General features: G+C 42.0%; 1 protein-coding gene across 4 annotated transcripts in view; it reads right to left on the bottom strand.

Annotated features, from left to right (window-relative positions):
* Positions 1–17,997, bottom strand: part of ABL2 (ABL proto-oncogene 2, non-receptor tyrosine kinase) — an 84,179-nt gene that overhangs the window by 31,594 nt on the left and 34,588 nt on the right. For 2 of the 4 annotated variants that reach the window (XM_067532469.1, XM_067532471.1), the window contains exons 1-2: positions 6,326–7,226; positions 1,231–1,401 (exon numbers count right to left, since the gene is read on the bottom strand). In XM_067532469.1, the coding sequence (XP_067388570.1) occupies positions 1,231–1,401; positions 6,326–6,434 (280 nt within the window). In that variant the 5' untranslated portion in view covers positions 6,435–7,226. Of the gene's footprint in view, positions 1–1,230; positions 1,402–6,325; positions 7,227–17,997 lie in introns of those variants that run through there. The other 2 variants (XM_067532467.1, XM_067532470.1) reach the window with 1 other exon arrangement.

Here is a 17,997-nt window from a genome sequence, read left to right as displayed (position 1 = left end):
GTATCACAGTGCTCCTCAGGCAGTTAAGTTACCTGTCCTCTGTGCCAGCCACACTATTCAGAGAATTCATCCTTTTCCAAAACATGTGTGTGCATGTTGGCAGCAGTGGCTGGGATTAGTTTTCTGGGGGGATGGAGATATTTGTAAAAATCAGCAGCTTCTGACAGGGGAGCAAGGAAGAACTAGTGTTTTGAAAGCTTACAGTTTCAGAGCAGGTGAGGGATCAACTTCCCATCTGCCAAATTTAGTTTGGTCACTAATGCCCAGCACCCAAGGCTTATGCTAACTGCCCCTTAATCAGTGCACCGTGTTACCAAGGCTGAAGAGCATACAGTGATACTAGCAGGCCTAACCCTGAGTTTACTTATTTCTGAAGAAAAACTATGAAACTTCTCACACTGCAATGGGAAGGTTAAGTGTAGGTGATTTTTGGAGTATTAGGATGGTAGTAATTATGGTCATTGGATCACCAGTGAGTATGTTAATCTACAGATAGTAATCTCTACAATAAATTGTTTCTCCAGCAGGGGTCCCTGTTACATAAATCAAAGAAAAAACACCTGCTTGCAAGGCACAAATCTATCAGCAGTTCATGCAAGAGCATAATGTACTTCAGCCACATTCACTTCTTCCACTCTCTCTGGTGGAATGAAATGACAACTGATTCTACTATATTCTTCTCTCATTGTTAAATCCACAGCTTTAGTGCTGAAGGAAGCTACCTATAGTTCTGCAGGGAGAAGTTAATGCTGCCATCTTAGGCCATGTCTACGCTAAAAAGTTAGGCTCATCCAGCTACATTGAGCAAGGATGTAAAAAATCCACATCCTAAGTGACGTAGTTAAGGCAGATTAATCCCCAGCGTAGACAGCGCTAAACTGATGGAAAAATTCTTACTGCCTCTTGGGGAGTTGGATTAACTTCAGCAATGGACGAACCCCTCCTGCTTCTGTAGTGAATTCTACACTGAAGCGCTACAATGGCACAGCTGTAGTGTTGCAACTGTGCCACTGTTAGTGGCTTGCGTATAAACATAGCCTTAGTGTAAAATACCTTTCCCCTTGTACAGACAGAAATAACAGACCATGTGAGCCATGCTTTCCCTCTAACTTAGGGCTGTTTGGACAGGTGCATGCTACCAGCCCAGCTATCACAGGTCTATGAATCAACACCTTGATGAGAACAAGCTAGAGCCATATGAAAATGCTGAAAGGATACAGCACGCCTTACCTTTAGTGATGCTGAGTGTGTTGTCGCCGCTCGCCACGAAGTCATAAAGTGCAACAAAGAGATTGGGATCACTCTCAGTGGCTCCAAGCAGGTTCTCCTTAGAGCTCCACCTGATGGCTTCATTGAGTGCCTGGGGTTCAACATCACAACCATAGGGGCGGTGAAGTGCCTCTGGACAAACAAGTGAGAGGAGGGAATTTATTCTATGTACAACAGTTGTGAATGTCAAAATCCAGTGCGCACACAAGTGCTGCTGCTGCTGCACTGTGAGCTCTGCATGAAACAGGAAGTATGGATTTTACGAGAATGGCTGTTGTGTATCAATCCAGGAAACACAAAGCCTTTATGACCAGAGTATGTCAGAGTTGTTATAAAAGAATATGAAAATATATAGCAACTTCTGTTGAAACTGAATTCCAGCAGTCCTTCTTCAGACTCACCCCTACATTTTGGAAGTTTTTCCACAAAAGAGAGGAGCATACACATTTCTAAAGATGAAGTGAGGGTAAGGTTGATGAGAAATAGACTTTTCATATGATCATTTTACACATTTTTCTTCTCCTCTTTAGAGAAGCTGAACTAGAAAGAGTGGCCAGAAACGTAAGTCAGACTGAAATCAAATGCCTTGTTTCCATCAAGATCAACCACTTTAGGAAGTTTAAAATGATACAATAAGGGTAAACAATGTTCCCAGAAATGAAATACAAACAGAGACAAGTTTGGGACTACACTAATATTTAAGGCAACAATTTAGAATTTTTTTTAAATTAGTATATTAGAAATTCAGGGACAGGATGGAATAAGGCATGAAGGAGTCATTAACTTAGTAACATGGGAAGAATGAGACAGCAAAAAGAGTGAGAGACACCCTAAAGCAGGGGTGGGGAACATCCGGCCTGCGGGCCGAAATCATTTGGTTTGGCCCTGGCGGCAGCACGGTTTCGCGGCGGCAGCGTGGGGGGGGGGGGGGGGGGGTTTTTTTGTTTGGTTTGCCCCTTTTCGGCGGCGGACACTGCCCCACGCCCCCCATGGAACCCCGCCGCCGCTGTGAAACCGCGCCGCCGCCGAATTCTCCCCCGCCGCCAGGGCCATCATCAGGCCCTTGATAGAAAAAAGGTTCCCCACCCCTGCTCTAAAGCAAGAGCTAGTCTGTGCAAAGCCTTGAAAGACTGGACAGATCGCTTAAATGTGATACAGGATGGGGACAAGGGGAAGCCAGTGAGAAACAAACATGAAAGGGCATGGGCATGGTCCAAGAAGCAGGCAAACATCTGGCATGGATTCAGGAGGGCAAGGCTCAATGCCAGGAAGCCAAAACATAGGGATTTTCCTGGGATCTGCATTCAGTTTTTTCACTTTACTCTCCTCCCTGACGCCGCCCCCTACATTTTCATGTTACTGTAACAAACATGACTGAACAGGTTTTGACTGTTAATTTATCAAACCTTTATTTATTAGTGGCACTTACAGATACTCTGTTGGTTATGCTGGCAGAGATTATCATGAAACTACAAAAATGCTTCTCATGGGGACTGTAAGCTTGTTTCTAGAGTGACTAGATCTGTATTTGAGGTCTCACAGAAGTTGTGTCCTTTGCCAGCATAACCTGCTGATCTTGTGACTGATGAGTAACCTGCATACCAGGCCTAACCAAAAAGTTATCACGTGAACTAGCAAAACCCATCAGGCTCAAAGTTACAACAACCAGCAACAAATAGAAGAAGCAGCTAGGTATTAAGCTAGTGCTATTTTCATTCCTAATGCTTTACTGCAGGTATGTGAATAGTTTTTGTACATGGATTGCTCTAGTCTTATTATTGATTTGTTTTAGAGAATGCTGAAGTACTAAACTGATACAACAAGACAACATGAAAAAATCCCAGTGGATAAATTATAGCACAAATGCCCCTACCCCAGCACTACTACTTATAGCTGAGTGTGTAGCTTTTCCATCTAGCAGTTTTTTCTTTCCTCCTGCCCCTTATTCCTCCAGAAAATAAGGCTCCTATCTGCCTAATCACCTGAAAATGGGGTTAAGGTTCTTAAGTCCCTTAGGTGATTTTGAATATTTTACCCCTAATCTAAATGACTGTTCAGAGTTACTCTTCAAACATCAAGCCATTTTGCTGTTCTTTGGTATGTAATACTTCTCTTATGAACATGCACAGGATTCCTAAGCATTCAAGAGGAAGTAGTGGTAGTCCCCACCACTGCTGTGAATTGCTGCTGGTGTCTCAGTACATGTCAAATAATTAAGTACTGAACTGTTTTGGTGGCAACAAACACCAACTCCTAGAAGCAGCTTTCTTTATGAAGTAAAAATAGTAATTAAATAATACATTCTTTACACTTCTGTAGTGCCTTCCATCAAAGGCATTCAAAGTGTTTTAGTGCCTTGGGCAGGGTCACACACCAAGTCTGTGACAGAGGAAGTCTAACTCCCAGCTCTCTCTACTTTAGCAAACAGACTGTCCTCCCTTAAAGAAGCAGAAATGCTGCATGTGTGTGGTGAAAGCTTGCACTCTCTTTAAAGATATTTGTACTTTTAGCCTCAAATTACATTAACCAGGGTGCAAATGTCTTCCTGGTTTCAATTAAGCATTTGATTCTAAGTCAGAGATTTTAAACAAAGCGCATACAGTTTTCTTTTACAATCAAGTATAGTTTTAGATAAAAAATGAGTGTTTCCATTCAAGCCCTGGTGGCTAATGAAACGAGTAGCCAGCCCATATTTAAGACTATAGCAGATGCATATTCAGTTACTATGAATGTATTTAATAACTTCATAGCAGGAGTAGAATATCAAGTCAGTTCGTAATGCTGCTGAATCAAGCAACAAAACCAATCAAGATCTTCTAGCCCTTCCACACCCAGCTCAGTGGCAGACACATTAACCAGGGGAAAAGCCCAGACCAAAGGCAGCAGGAGGTATGCCACCTGCTGCTAATTCCATAGCCTGAAGCAACACTACCCACATTAAACCATTTGTGGAACTATGCTGAGACCCCAGCAGCAATTCACAGCAGAGGTAGGGACTACCACTACTTCCTCTTGAATGCTTAGGAGGCCTGTGCATGTTCGTAAGAGAAGTATTACATACCAAAGAACAGCAAAATGGCCTCTAATTTTTAAAGTCTAGCTCCTTTTGACTTTAAGCTGCACCATTGTCACGGTTATTTTTAGTAAAAGTCATGGACAGGTCATGGGCAATAAACAAAATTTCATAGAATCATAGAATATTAGAGTTGGAAGGTACCTCAGGAGGTCATCTAGTCCAACCCCCTGCTCAAAGCAGGACTAACCTCAGCTATATCATCCCAGCCAGGGCTTTGTCAAGCCTCAGCTTAAAAACCTCTAAAGAAGGAGATTCCACCACCTCCCTAGGTAACCCATTCCAGTGCTTCACCACCCTTCTAGTGAAAAACTTTTTCCTAATGTCCAACCTAGACCTCCCCAACTGCAACTTGAGACCGTTGCTCCTTGTTCTGTCATCTGCCACCACCGAGAACAGCCTAGCCCCATCCTCCCTGGAACCCCCTTTCAGGTAGTTAAAGGCTGCTATCAAATCCCCCCTCATTCTTCTCTTTTGCAGACTAAACAAGCCCAGTTCCCTCAGCCTCTCCTCATAAGTCCTGTGCTCCAGCCCCCTTATCATTTTTGTTGCCCTCCGCTGTACTCTCTCCAACTTGTCCACATCCTTTTTGTAATGGGGGGCCCAAAACTGGACACAATACTCTAAATACGGCCTCACCAATGCCGAATAGAGGGGAATAATCACTTCCCGTGACCTGCTGGCAATGCCCCTCCTAATGCAGCCCAATATGCTATTAGCCTTCTTGACAACCAGGGCACACTGCTGACTCATATCCAGCTTTTTATCCACTGTTACCCCCAGGTCCTTTTCTGCAGAGCTGCTGCCTAGCTCGTTGGTCCCCAGTCTATAGCTGTGCATGGGATTCTTCCTTCCTAAGTGGAGGACTCTGCATTTTTCTTTGTTGAACCTCATTAGATTTCTTTTGGCCCAATCCTCCAGTTTGTTTAAGTCCTTCTGTATCCTATCCCTACCTTCCAGGGTATCTACCACTCCCCCCAGCTTAGTGTCATCCGCAGACTTGCTGAGGGTGCAATCTACCCCATCTTCCAGATCATTAATGAAGATCTGGAACAAAACCGGCCCCAGGACCGACCCCTGGGGAACTCCACTTGTGACCGGTTGCCAGCTAGACATGGAGCCATTCACGGAAGCCCGCAACCTGTCTGTGACTTTTACTAAAAATAATGGTGGTGTAGGGGCTGATGGGTAACACCTGAAGCCTGGGGGGGGGCTTCAGCACTCACCACCACCTGTGGTGGCTGACAGCTCCGGGGTCCCTGCCACCCATGGCAGCTGAGCTCCAAGGCTGGTGGCTCACTCAGATCTGCAGGGCCCCTGCCGGCTGAGAGCTCCGGCCACCTCACCCTAGGGCCTGGAGCTGAAGCTGAAGTGGAAAATGTCTCAGAGATCTCTGAAAGTCATGGAATCTGTGACTTCCGTGACAATCTTATCCTTACCCATAAAGTAATTAATGTTATGGTACTACTGCATTAGTCTCCCCCACAGTGAAGATTTACAATTTAGAAAATCACTTCTTTTACACACTCTAATTACATCATTTCTGATCAAGGAAAAAGGCTGTGCGTCATCCATCCCTTTCCCCTTCCTGTTCTTTGTTCTCACTATAGAATTCACTCCCTTCCTGGCACACTCACTTTCCTGTTCACCTAATTTGCTAGATACATTTTTCCCACACTACTGTTACATCTCTTCCCAGCACAAGATGGAACAGAAAGAAAGTTAAAAGTCCTAAACCTGACATTTTAGAATCAGATCAAACACTAAAGTTCTCTTCTCCTCTGAAATACAATCTGTATGACTGCTCAATAGAACACATTTTAACCATCCTCTAAAAAAACTAGACAAAAACAGAAATCCTCAGACCTACTATAGCTGATCTTGTACTACAAGAGAGTGAGAGACTTTTGTTTCCTTTCAAGTCCAGCATACATAGCAATATAGGAATGAGAGTATGCTGTGTATCATTCCCATGCACCATACCTGTGAAATCAGATAAACCAGAATCAGAGGCTTCATTGCAGAGGCAGCAAAGCAGGTTCTCCTCTTTGCCATAAGTGCTGGACTGTAGTAGAACCGTCCCCAGAATCATGCTGTGCTCAATAACAAGCAAAAAGAACTGCTAGACACAAGTCATCTTAGAATTCCACTCCCAGCACAAGTCATTCCATGTGCGTATGATTATTATTCACATGACTGGGAACCAATGGGAAAAGCAGCACTCCAGGAGCAAGAGGAGTCATCACTGAGAAAATACATTTTGTGCATCTAGCTACTATAGCTAGAAGTGCAGTAAAGGTGGAGCGTCCCAGTGTGCTCTGGACAACGTAAGGAGGAGGCAGAGACTGAATTGCAAGTTGAAACAGCTCTGGCATCAAGCAAGTTAGGCTTCTTCCATTAGGTTTAGCAAATTAAGACCGTAAGAATCATGCTTTCTTCAAGGAAACAATTTTCATTCAAATGATCCACTACACCATCAGTAAAAGGGCCACCCAGCTTGAGTCATTTTCTACACCACATACAACTGCTCATATGCTATTTACATAAATCCACAAGGAACTACATTAAATACATTTTAAAAGCATGAGTAAGATGTACAAAAGCTAGAGTAGTGAACAGCCATAATAGAAAAATGTGCTGACACGGACATTCTGGTCGTAACTCAATCTTTTTAAAAGACCAAAAGTATAGGCAGCACAGTAAACCTACATTTTTTTGTTTATGAAGATACATGTCAAATCACTTATTATTTCCAAGGGGCACTGTCAAACTGATTATTTTTAAATTGACTAATTTAAACAAACAAACCAGTTTTTTTATAGAGCTGCTTTTAAAAGGAAATTTTTGAAATTCCTGTAATTTTTAATAAGGGTTTCTCTGCATTCCTATTCATGTTTGTAACAATTTAAGCAAAACTATCAGCCAGGGAGAAGGAGTTGAAACCGACTATACTTAAGGCCATTCCTTTTCAGATTCTGTTTTAAATTTCCCAGGAACTGGTGGGCTTTTATTAAAAAAATTTAAAATGAGAGAAAAATTGGTAAAAACCACAAAGGGCAGTGGGTGGGGGATGGGAAGGTGTAATCACCATGTAACAGTTGAGGAAGTCTTCCACTCCCAGCAGCAGCTGGGTGGTTTCAGCTGCCTGGACACAGCTCCTGCCCATCACTCTCCCCCACTGCATGGAGAAAGCAAATGGACCCACGGTGAAAGGCCAGTCAAGAGGAGAGTGAAAAGGTGCAGCCCATGAGTACTGGCACCCTGCCAGACAGAGCCCCCCTGACCCTGCCGGCCCTTTAGCACAGCCATGTCTGCTTCCCCTGTGCAGGTCCCGTCTGGCAGGGAAAGAGGACAGGGCTCTGTGCCCTGTGCATTCAGCTTCCTGCTTGCAAAGAAGAGTAACTGTGGGTTGGTGGTTGCTGTAGCATCGCAGTAGGGCAGCAAGTTGGGCAAGGAGCCTCTTCTCGGCAGTTGAGACCATTCACACACAGACCTATCCACTTCCCCTGCTGGACAGAGCCCCCTCCTGATCCAAGTCCTTCAGTGCAGCCCCATCCACTCCTGTGCTGAAGGGCTGAGGTCCAGGGGGCTGTCTGGCAGGGGAAGTCATTACTAATAAGGTGCACCCCTTCCCTCCTTACAGCAGTGGGACAGTCTGGGCTGCTGTAATCTAGCTCTCTGACTGTCTTGTGCCTCCCCCTGTGCAAAAGAAGTGGACGGGGCTGTGATTTTTATTTAACTTTCTGGATTGGAAGGGCGGCAGGAAATCAGTAAATACCAATAATCATAGAAATGCAGAAGTGGAAGGGACCTCTATAGGTCATCTAGTGCAGACCCCTGCACTGAGACAGAACTAAGTACCATCCCTGACAGGTGTTTGTCTAACCTGTTCTTAAAAACCTCCAATGACAGAGATTCCACAGCTGACCTAGGTCATTTGTTCCAGTGCTTAACGACCCCAACAGTTAGGAAGTTTTTCCTAATGTCTAACCTAAATCTCGCTTGCTGCAATTTAAGCCCATTATCCTGTCCTGTCCTCAGTGACTAAGAAGAACAATTTATCACCTACCTCTTTTTATAACAATCCTTTACATACTTGAAGACTGTAATCATGTCCGCCTTCAGCCTTCTCCAGACTAAATAAACATAACTTTTTTCATTCTTTCCTTATAGCTCATGTTTTCTAGACCTTCAGTCGCTTTTGTTGCTCTCCTCTGGACTTCCTCCAAATTGTCCACATCTTTTCCTGAAGTGTAGTGCCCAGAACTGGACACAATACTCCAGTTGAGGCCTTATCAGTGCTGAGTAGAGTGGAAGAATTACTTCTCATGTCTTGCTTATAACACTTCTGCTACTACAAACAACCCAGAATGATGTTTGTTTTTTTCTTTTTTTGCAACAGTATTACATGGTTGACTCATATTCAGACTGTGATCCACTATAACCCCCAAATCCTTTTCTACAGTACTCCTTCCTTGGAAGTCAGTTTCCATTTTGTATTTCTGCAATGGATTCCCAAGTGTAGTATTCTGAATTTGTTCTTACTGAATTTCATCCTGTTTAATTCAGACCGTTTCTCCAGTTTATCAAGATCATTCTGAATTCTAATTCTATCCTCCAAAACTCTTGCAATCCCTCCCTGTCATGCTGGATAGATGGGGGGGAAGAGGGGAGGGAGCATGTGTTATATTGTTTGACATCAATATGTCAAAATCATATTAATTCATGTGAGATATGCCATGTCAGGTACTGTTAGGAAGGTTATAATATGCTAAGTAAGATGATAATACTTATGTTCATGTGTAATACGTGAAATGGAAGTTATAAATATATTTGAGATATCTGTATTTCAAATTGTGCTGCCTGGGCAACACCCCAGACAGGATGGCTGCAGAATAATGGCCTGCTTAATGGCCCATTAAGACATTCCCAGGTGCAAGGGGCCCAGGGGGAGAAGCCAACATCACTAATGAGTCACCAGAACCTGCCCATGTGACCCTGAAGTCCATTTTGGTCCTGTAACATTCCACAAGACCTCATGGCCAGGGACAGAAGGTATGTAAGATCAAACCAGAGAAACCATTTTGCCTTTGTTCCTGTTCTGTTACTGACATATACCTGCCTCTGGATCAATTCACTTGCAACTGAACCAAAGGACTAAGGCCCATCCAGGTGTTGGATGTATACCAGAGGAACTGTACAAGCCTGCAACTCCACATTTCTTCTAGAAATCTGATGTATATGGACTTTCAATCATTTGTATGTATTTGCTTTGACCCTTTAACATTTCTCTTATGGTTTATTTCTTTCTTTTTACAATAAACCTTTAGTTTTAGTTACTAAAGGACTGGCTGGCAGGTGGTATTTTAGGTAAGATCCAAACTTATATTGAACTGGTACTGTGGCTGACCCCTTGGGGTCAGAGGGAACCTTTTTAGTAAAGAGCATAGAGTTTAAATAAGTGGTCTCTTTACTGGACCTAGTGCTGATTTGGGAGCCTGGAGCTGAAATGCAGTAAAGAGGGCTGTGTGCATTTGTATACTGGCTTCTATGAGGATTCAGAAGTGCAGTTTGTGGCTGGTTGGGAAGTCTGGCTTCAGTGCCATCCACCAGTGCTGGGAGAATCTGCTCTCCATTTGCAGCCTGCTCTGGACCTTGGCATTTTCAGGTGGCTGCCCTGGGCACGGATGGGTCACACTCTCCAGCTTGTTATTGTCCACAAACTTTATAAGTGTCTTCTCTATGCCATTATCTAACTCATTTATGAAGATATTCAATAGAACCGGACTCGGTACAATCCCTGCAGAACCCCACTCAATATGCTCTTCCAGCTCGATTGTGGACCACTGATAACTACTGAATACAGTTTTTCCAGCCAGTTGTGTATCCACCTTTATAGTAGATTCATCTAAGCTATATTTCTCTAGTTTGTTTATGAGGTCATGTGAGACAGTATCAAAAGCCTTACTAAAGTTGAGATGTATCATATGTAATGCTTCCCCCTATCCACAAAGCTTGTAACCCTGTCAGAGAAGGATATTAGGATGGTTTGACATGATTTTTCTTGACAAATCCATGTTGACTGTTACTTATTACCTTATTTTCTTCTAGGTGCTCACAAATTGATTATTTGCTCCATTATCTTTCTTGGTACCGAAGTTAAGCTGACTGGTCTATAATTCCCTGGGTTGTCCTTATTCCCCTTTTTATAGATAGGTACTATATTTGTCCTTTTCCAATCCTCTAGAATTGCTCTTGTCCTCCACAAATTGTAATGGCTCAGAGATCTCTTCAGCCAATTCCTTAAGTATGTTAGGATGTACTTCATCAGCCCTATTGACTTGAGGACATGTAATTTGTCTAAGTAATTCTTAACTTTTCTTTTCTTATTTTAGCCTCAGATCCAACCTCATTTACACAGATGTTCACTATGTTAGTCATCCGATCACTGTTACTTTTTTGGTGAAAACTGAAACAAAAAAGGCATTCAATACTTCAGCCATTGTTAAATGAAGAGCCCTAACTATACTCCACTTTTTTCCAAAGTTTTTGGGGGGTGAGTCCCCCAGGAAAATGAAACCAACTGGCCTACACACCTTAACTGACAGATCTCCAGCCCATCTCAACTCCCCTATATTAATCTTCCACACACACCCCATTTTGAGAAATACAAGTGTAGCTCTTCATAATAGAACACTTCCTCACGTTTCTTAAATGCTTTGCTAAGAAATGTAGTTAATGTTGACATCAAAAGTGTCATCAGTAGCATCTGAATTAGCACTCCTTGAAATGAATGGAGCAGTTCACAGTTCAGTGCTATTGTTTCAAGCTCTGCAAATTTTGGCAGACAATTCTGCATCAGTTACATTCCAGTAAGGTTTTGGAAATGTTCCTCACAACAACAACACCTGGAGACTAATGTTTTATTTTAAAACAAAAGCTGAGACTTAAGTGCGGCACCCTCCAGCTAATCCTTTGGATCCCTTCAGAAGGGCATGCCCCACACTTTGGGAAATGCTTCTACACAAATTGCTGTCAAATGCATAAAAGTGAAAACAAACAACCCCACCCCCATCCTCCAACTAATAGTTTTTTTTCATCTCTCTCTGTGCTGGAGAGCCTGGGGCTAAACCAACCTGATTACAGAATAAGCCCCTCATGAGGGTAACCAGGCAATTCCCCATAGGCATTAGACAGCCAAGCTTAAGTGGTGATAAAACCCACTGAGGAAAGAGTTGAAGTCAGAGCTAAGCAGAAAGTTCAGAGCAGGAAAGCTCTCCAGGCAGGCAAGCCTGGGAGCCCCTGACTAAAGCAGGGAAGTGACTTGGAGCCCCAGAGTGGAGCCTGAGACAAGAGGTAGGAAGTGGCCCAGGGAAAACCACAGCAAAGGGAAAGGAACAGACCTACCTGTTTGGTACAGGACCATAGGCTTTTTGGTACAAGCTCCTAGAAAAGATCATCAAGTCCAGCAAGAGGGCTGTATGCTGAGCCAAAGACTGGCTGAGGAGGAGCCCCACAGACGGTGGAAGAACTTCTCTGTTAAAGACATTTTTGGACTTTTAGTTGGGACAACTGGAATGTTGGAAGGGGTGAACTAAGGATGGTTACCTGGCCGGAGGCAGAGAGACCACCAGAGCGACCATTGGCAGGGGTGCTAGCCCAACCAGAGAGCTGTGATGTCACACCGGGCTACGAGGGGGCACCTAATGGTGAGTGAACTTTTTGTTACAAGCAACAAAAAATAATCAGTGGTATGGGGAGGGTCTAAGGCAAAGAGCTCTCTGTTTGAATAGGGAAAATATTTCATAGTTTAAAAGAAATTGAGGTGAGGAAGTTTTCCTGATAGCCAAATAAAGGCAAGAGGAAATGTAAGCTATCACTGTTAATAATAATTGTATTTCTGTAGTGCCTAGGAGACCTTTAATTATGGACTGGGACTCTGTTGTGATAGACACTATACAAACACAGAACAGAAGGATGGACCCTGTCCTGAAGAGCTTACAATCTAAACAGAGGAGCCAGTCGCAGGGTACAGGAAGAGGTGGAAAACACAAGCCGAGTGAACAATGCGATGGCAGCAAACACATCAGTTCCACTATTTTTCTGTGTGGTGAGTTTAGACAAGAGGGCATCAGCTAAGGAGATGGGATGCTGAAAGGGAGAAGAGGTCAAGTGATGCTGAGGTGAAGAGATTAAGGGAGGTGGGCCTGAAACAAAAACGTTGTTGGGGTTTTTTTTTGGTTTTTGTTTTACACTGAAATAACTGTCCTGATGTAAAATCCTAGTGCAGACAAACCCCTGTAGTTCTTACTTCATATGGGAGTGCAAGATTGAACTTGATCAACCATACTGAGGTAAAAATTACAGGGCCTTGTTTCCACTAGGATTTTACATCAACAGCTATCTCTATGTTTAAAAAACAAACAAACCACCACCTTTTTGGCAGTGAAGACATAGCCTTTGTTTCATCTTGTTACTCCTAATTATACACTGTTGCACTAGACTGAATTCCTCTCCCTCAGTGCCAACACCCTTCCAAACATTTGTAGACTTATGTATTCTTTTCCTTGCCCCTCCGCCCCTTTGTTTCTGAAACAATATGTCAACCTTGTGGCACTCTGATCATTTTTTGCGTCTTCCCCAATTCCAGACAACTCGTGAACCTATGTATGGTACCAAACTGCCCAGAACCAAATACAACGTTCCAGGAGCCAGATTTATACCAGGCTCATACAAAGAACCTAGAGATTATCACATTTGGATGCTTTATGATTTTAAACTTTTCACCAGCTGAAGTCAAGAAGGAAATCCCTCTATAACTCACTAGCAAACAACTGAATATATTATGAAGACATTGCACCTTCCACTGAAGCATTTGGCATTGCCATTTTTAGAGGGTCAATTTCAGATAGATGACCCACTGCTCTTTTCCAGGACAGCAATTCTTAAATTATAATCTGAGTGGAGATGGTTCATTTATTGTTACAGAACAAGAGACTTCATCTTTCTCCCCTAAAAACACCAGTAATTGTGAAGCATCCTGGAGAGGAAAGGAGCAAATTGTTTAAATAAAAGCACCTAGAGAAGTGGATCTTTTTATCAATTTTAAAATACATTTTAAAATGACATAAAAGACTTCCATTTAAACATTAGAGAGTTATCCCAGTATCCTACTGGTGGTGTGTTTCCACTACCAAGTAGGAAAGTCATGTTGGAGGTGTTTTGCTCACAGGATATGGGAATGCTATGCAGACCATGTAATCAGCCCCTGAAGAATAAAGGCGTATCACTCAATTTAATCTTCCAGCCAATTAAACTCTGAATGGAGTTCCATCCAACAACTTTAACCTGATAATAAATAAGAGTAGGTCTACCTTTAGGGATTATCAGAGGAATAAGAATGACTGAAGAAAAAAAGTCAATATTATTAATAGAATTGGTTATAAAAACTTGCCGCAGTGGGAAAAATCTAAAAATGACTATTACTATGCAATTATGAAGGTTGTTATTGGGTGGAAGGAAAGAGAGCTGCAAACATTGCCCACTTGCAGTACTTGTCCTTTGAGTTTCACAAAGCTGAAGTTTTTAATATTTGCAAAAGTGACCTGCTTTATGATAGCTGAGCAAATTCATAACAAGAACAAATAATGGCAAATAAATGTATATTACCACCACACTGGAATAGCAGCAAAACTACAGACAATGACAATCTGGGGCAAAAGAGGCAATATGAAAGGACTCAAAAGCCTTGTCTCGAATACAAAGGTAAGTCAACCTAGGTTAGGTTGACTTACAGCCACCACATTAATTACTATGATGGCTGATGTCCACATGATCCACCCTGGCTCGGTGGTGTGCATCCTCACCAGAAACACTTCCACCGGCCTAAGAGGGGCAGTGAGGGGAGCTGAGAGCCTGGTCTCTCAGACTCCACTGGCAGCTCCCTGCCAGGAGCCCGACTGCCCCACAGACTCCTGGCCCTGCCAGAGCTGGGGCAAGCGGCCCCTGCCTTCTCCCTGCCCAGCTGGGAGCCAGGGGAAGCTGGGTTCTAGCTGCCTGGATTTCTTGTCAATTTCACAGCTCCAGCAGAGCCATGGAATTGACAAGAAGGACAGCCAACAGCTGATGTATGGAAGGCAGTGTCTACTCTGACACTTTGTCACCCTAACTACATGGACATAAGCCCTACACCTCTTGAGGTGACTTTATTATGTCAGCATAGATGGGGAGTTACATCAGTGAGGGGAGCATTTCAGTGTGTACACCTCCACTGCTTTGGTTGACAAAAGCTGACTTTTTGGTTGAGACAACTCTAGTATAGACCAGCACAAAGTCTTGAAAGATAGCTGAGGAACTGTGTACACACTTATGATGATAAATCCATTACAGCTACATCCCAACTAGCAGAACAGATTCCACTAAGTCTCAGTAAATGTGAATTGTAATGAGGTCTAGGTAAGGGTGCATCTTCAAATATTAAATTACGGTAATTTATAACTTCAAAATGATATTCTGCATATTGGGGGTGCTTGGAAAGAAGAAGCTAAAAATAGTCACTTTTAGGATATGATTGTTACACATCTTTCCTCTTCCACAGAATTCCAAAGGATAGGTCATTTCGGTAGGCTTACTCCCAAAAAGTCAAGCGGTTGTCAACCATGCACTTCTATTTCAAAACAGTGCAAATGAACCTTTTCTAGACTTGTGGAAGGTTGTGGGTGCCAATACACATGTCCATAAAGATCAAACATGTAGCGTGAGGGCTAGAAACAATTTTGGGGGAGGAGACAATTCGTTTTACTGACAAAGTAATATCTGAAAAATAATGCACCCATCTAGGATTAAGTGAGCTAGAAGCATCTATACTAAGAAAATAGCTAGCTACATGGCAAAATAAGTTTGTTCTGCAGGTGTCAAGTAGCAGCTATTCACACCCTCAAAAAATACCCTCAAATTAGTTGATTTCCAAATCATCTTTCAGTGGTTTGAGGGTAACTCTTGCCAACTCATGATTTTATCATGACTCCTGTAATATTTGGTATTTTTCTTAAAGTCCCAACTCCTGGAATAGTATGACTGCATTAGAATCTCAGTTTTTTATTTTTGCTGTGTTTTTAAGGTAAGTTTCTAGCACTCTGGGTTGCAGAGAGAGGCTTGAAAACTTGACCTGAGTGTATCCTAAAATATCAAAAGTCAGCGGAAATAATACCAAATTATTTTTAAAAATAGTATTTTTAAAGTCAATCTTGCAGGTTTTTTTGAGGCTTGACTGATGATTTTTGAATGTTTGAGTTTGGCAATATTACTTATCTTTCTGAGGATATTTCAAGGGCAAAGTTCCCTGGGAGAGCTGATACAATCTCAGTTTCCAGTACATCAGTGCAACTCAAACGCAATCCCAAAATGCTCATTAGCGTAGGGCTCACTGCTCAATTCCACCAAACCACAATGAAAATTCAACAACTACCATGGACTATACAGTTACTGGAAACACCAACACACTCTGGCTTTAACAAAGATGTCAAAAACTCATACATGTAGTACCAGCTGCCACATGCTGTACAAGAACCATTTACTTCATTTGACCAAAACAGATTTTATATTTCTTGCATTTAAACAAACAAAAAAAAGTATTTTATTTTTAAAAGGGAAGTCTTTCATGGACCTCACTCCCTTAGAAGTATTTATCTTGAAAGAGCAAATGAGCTGAAGTGTTTCCTTTCTTTCCAAGAAATGACAAGCTCATGTGTGAATACTCCTGTCCCTCACCCCCTTAAAAATGAGAGCAGAACAGACAATGGTTCTCACGTCTGGAGCCTGAGACCTCATACTGTGAACTGATATTCACAGCAAAAACGACTCGGTCGTCTTTTAATGCTGAGAGTTTATGGTTGTGCCAGCTCTGTTTCAGTTGTATAGGATGGGTCTCCTCCAGTTTCTGAGGAACCTTCTGAGAAGGAGAAAGCGTGTATGTAATCGTGCGTGCACGCACGCACGCGCTATATTTAGGTACTAGCTGCAGTGTCATTTCCTGTTGGCTAAACCAGACACTTCTAATTGGCTCAGCTGACACAAACAAGGGACTCCATTAACAAGCCTGACTCCTGCAGCTGCTAAATGTCCAACATATCAATAGCCCCCAAACTGCAAGACAGGAATTCATAGCTCAACTTGGACAGCTTTTCAGTTTCAGGTTTATGTCACTGCATTTGTTTTTACAAATAATCTGCCGGCAGCAGTATGTACTCACCAGGCCTTTGCATCCAGCAGTTAAGGACACAATGCACTCATTGAAATTACATGAATTCAGAAAAAAAGGTAGTCTTTTCTGGCTGGAGGCAAAGCTAAAACAGCAAGTTTCACTAAAGAACTCAAACAGGTACAAAATGGTACAGTTGATATTGTGTATGTTAAAAGTAATCAATGTTACACAGAGAACACAGAAAAAAAGATGGTGAATAGAGAATTAATCAGATGCCAATTTTAGACTGTTTCTTTGCCAATTAAATGTACTAAAATATTAACACTGTTAGCCTACCAGGGAGTCAATGGAGGAGGACAGAGACATTGCAATGAAATTAAATAAACGGATTTGCTCTTCTCCACTAAAAATGTTGACGATACCAATCCAAGAGTTACTCTGTTAGGTAATAAAGATTAGGTACCATCAGAGATGGAGGTGTCAAAAGTAGCAGTATTGGAACAAACAGATAAACTTAAGAACAAATTCTTACTAGGACTGGATGGTATACATCAATGACTTAAGGTGGAACTTGAAGTGACTGAAGTGCTAACAAAATATAGCCATTTAAATGTTGGAGGACAGTAAATATTTTACTTATTGCTAAATAGTGAGATGCTAAATAGAAGTGATCCTGAGAATCAGACCAATAAACCTTCTTTCAAATATCAGGAAAACTGGATGAAACTATAATCAAAAATAGAGTTATAATTATATGAGAAAGACAAACCAGCACCACTTACAGAATGTCAACAAAACGAAAGAGACCTAATTGACAATTTGGACTTTCAGCAAGTCTTTGATAAAGGCTTGTTGGTGGCTCTTAAGTAAATTAGGTAGTCATGAAGACAAAGGTAAATTACTATCATATGTCCACAATTGATTAATAGCTAGAAAGTTGGAATAAATTATCAATATTTCAGATGGTACAATGCTTTAACAATAGAGATCCAGAAGGTTACATGCTAGAACAAGTGTTGCTAATTATAGTTAAGGCTTTGGAAAAGGGGATGAATACTGAGGGACCAACATTTGCTGATAAAATTATTTAAGTTAATAAACTTCAAATGGTGCTAACAAACAGCTAAATGAATGGACAAGCATAAATGCAGACAAAATTCAGTGTTGACAAATGAAAGATCATGCACACTGGAGGAATAACTTGAAATACCCATGAACATAGCTGGGTTCTAAATTAACTGTAGCCATTTAGGAAAAAGACCTTGGCATGATTGTGGACATCTCAATTAAAATACTTGCTCAATGTGCAGCAACAATCAAAAAAAAAAAAAAGGGGGGGGGTGTTTCTGGGGGGCAGACAGACAATTTTATGATGTTTAAAGAATAGGACAGAAAACAATGCTGAAAAGAGAATGACACCACTATATAAGTCAAGGGTATACCCTCACCTGGA

Source organism: Emydura macquarii, unplaced genomic scaffold (assembly GCF_026122565.2).
Source record: "Emydura macquarii macquarii isolate MOO-44397 ecotype Brisbane River unplaced genomic scaffold, CSIRO-AGI_Emac_v2 contig_3287, whole genome shotgun sequence".
Lineage (NCBI taxonomy): Eukaryota > Metazoa > Chordata > Testudines > Chelidae > Emydura > Emydura macquarii.
The sequence above is the reverse complement of the archived record's forward strand: the minus strand, read 5'-3'. Positions and strand labels throughout refer to the sequence as shown.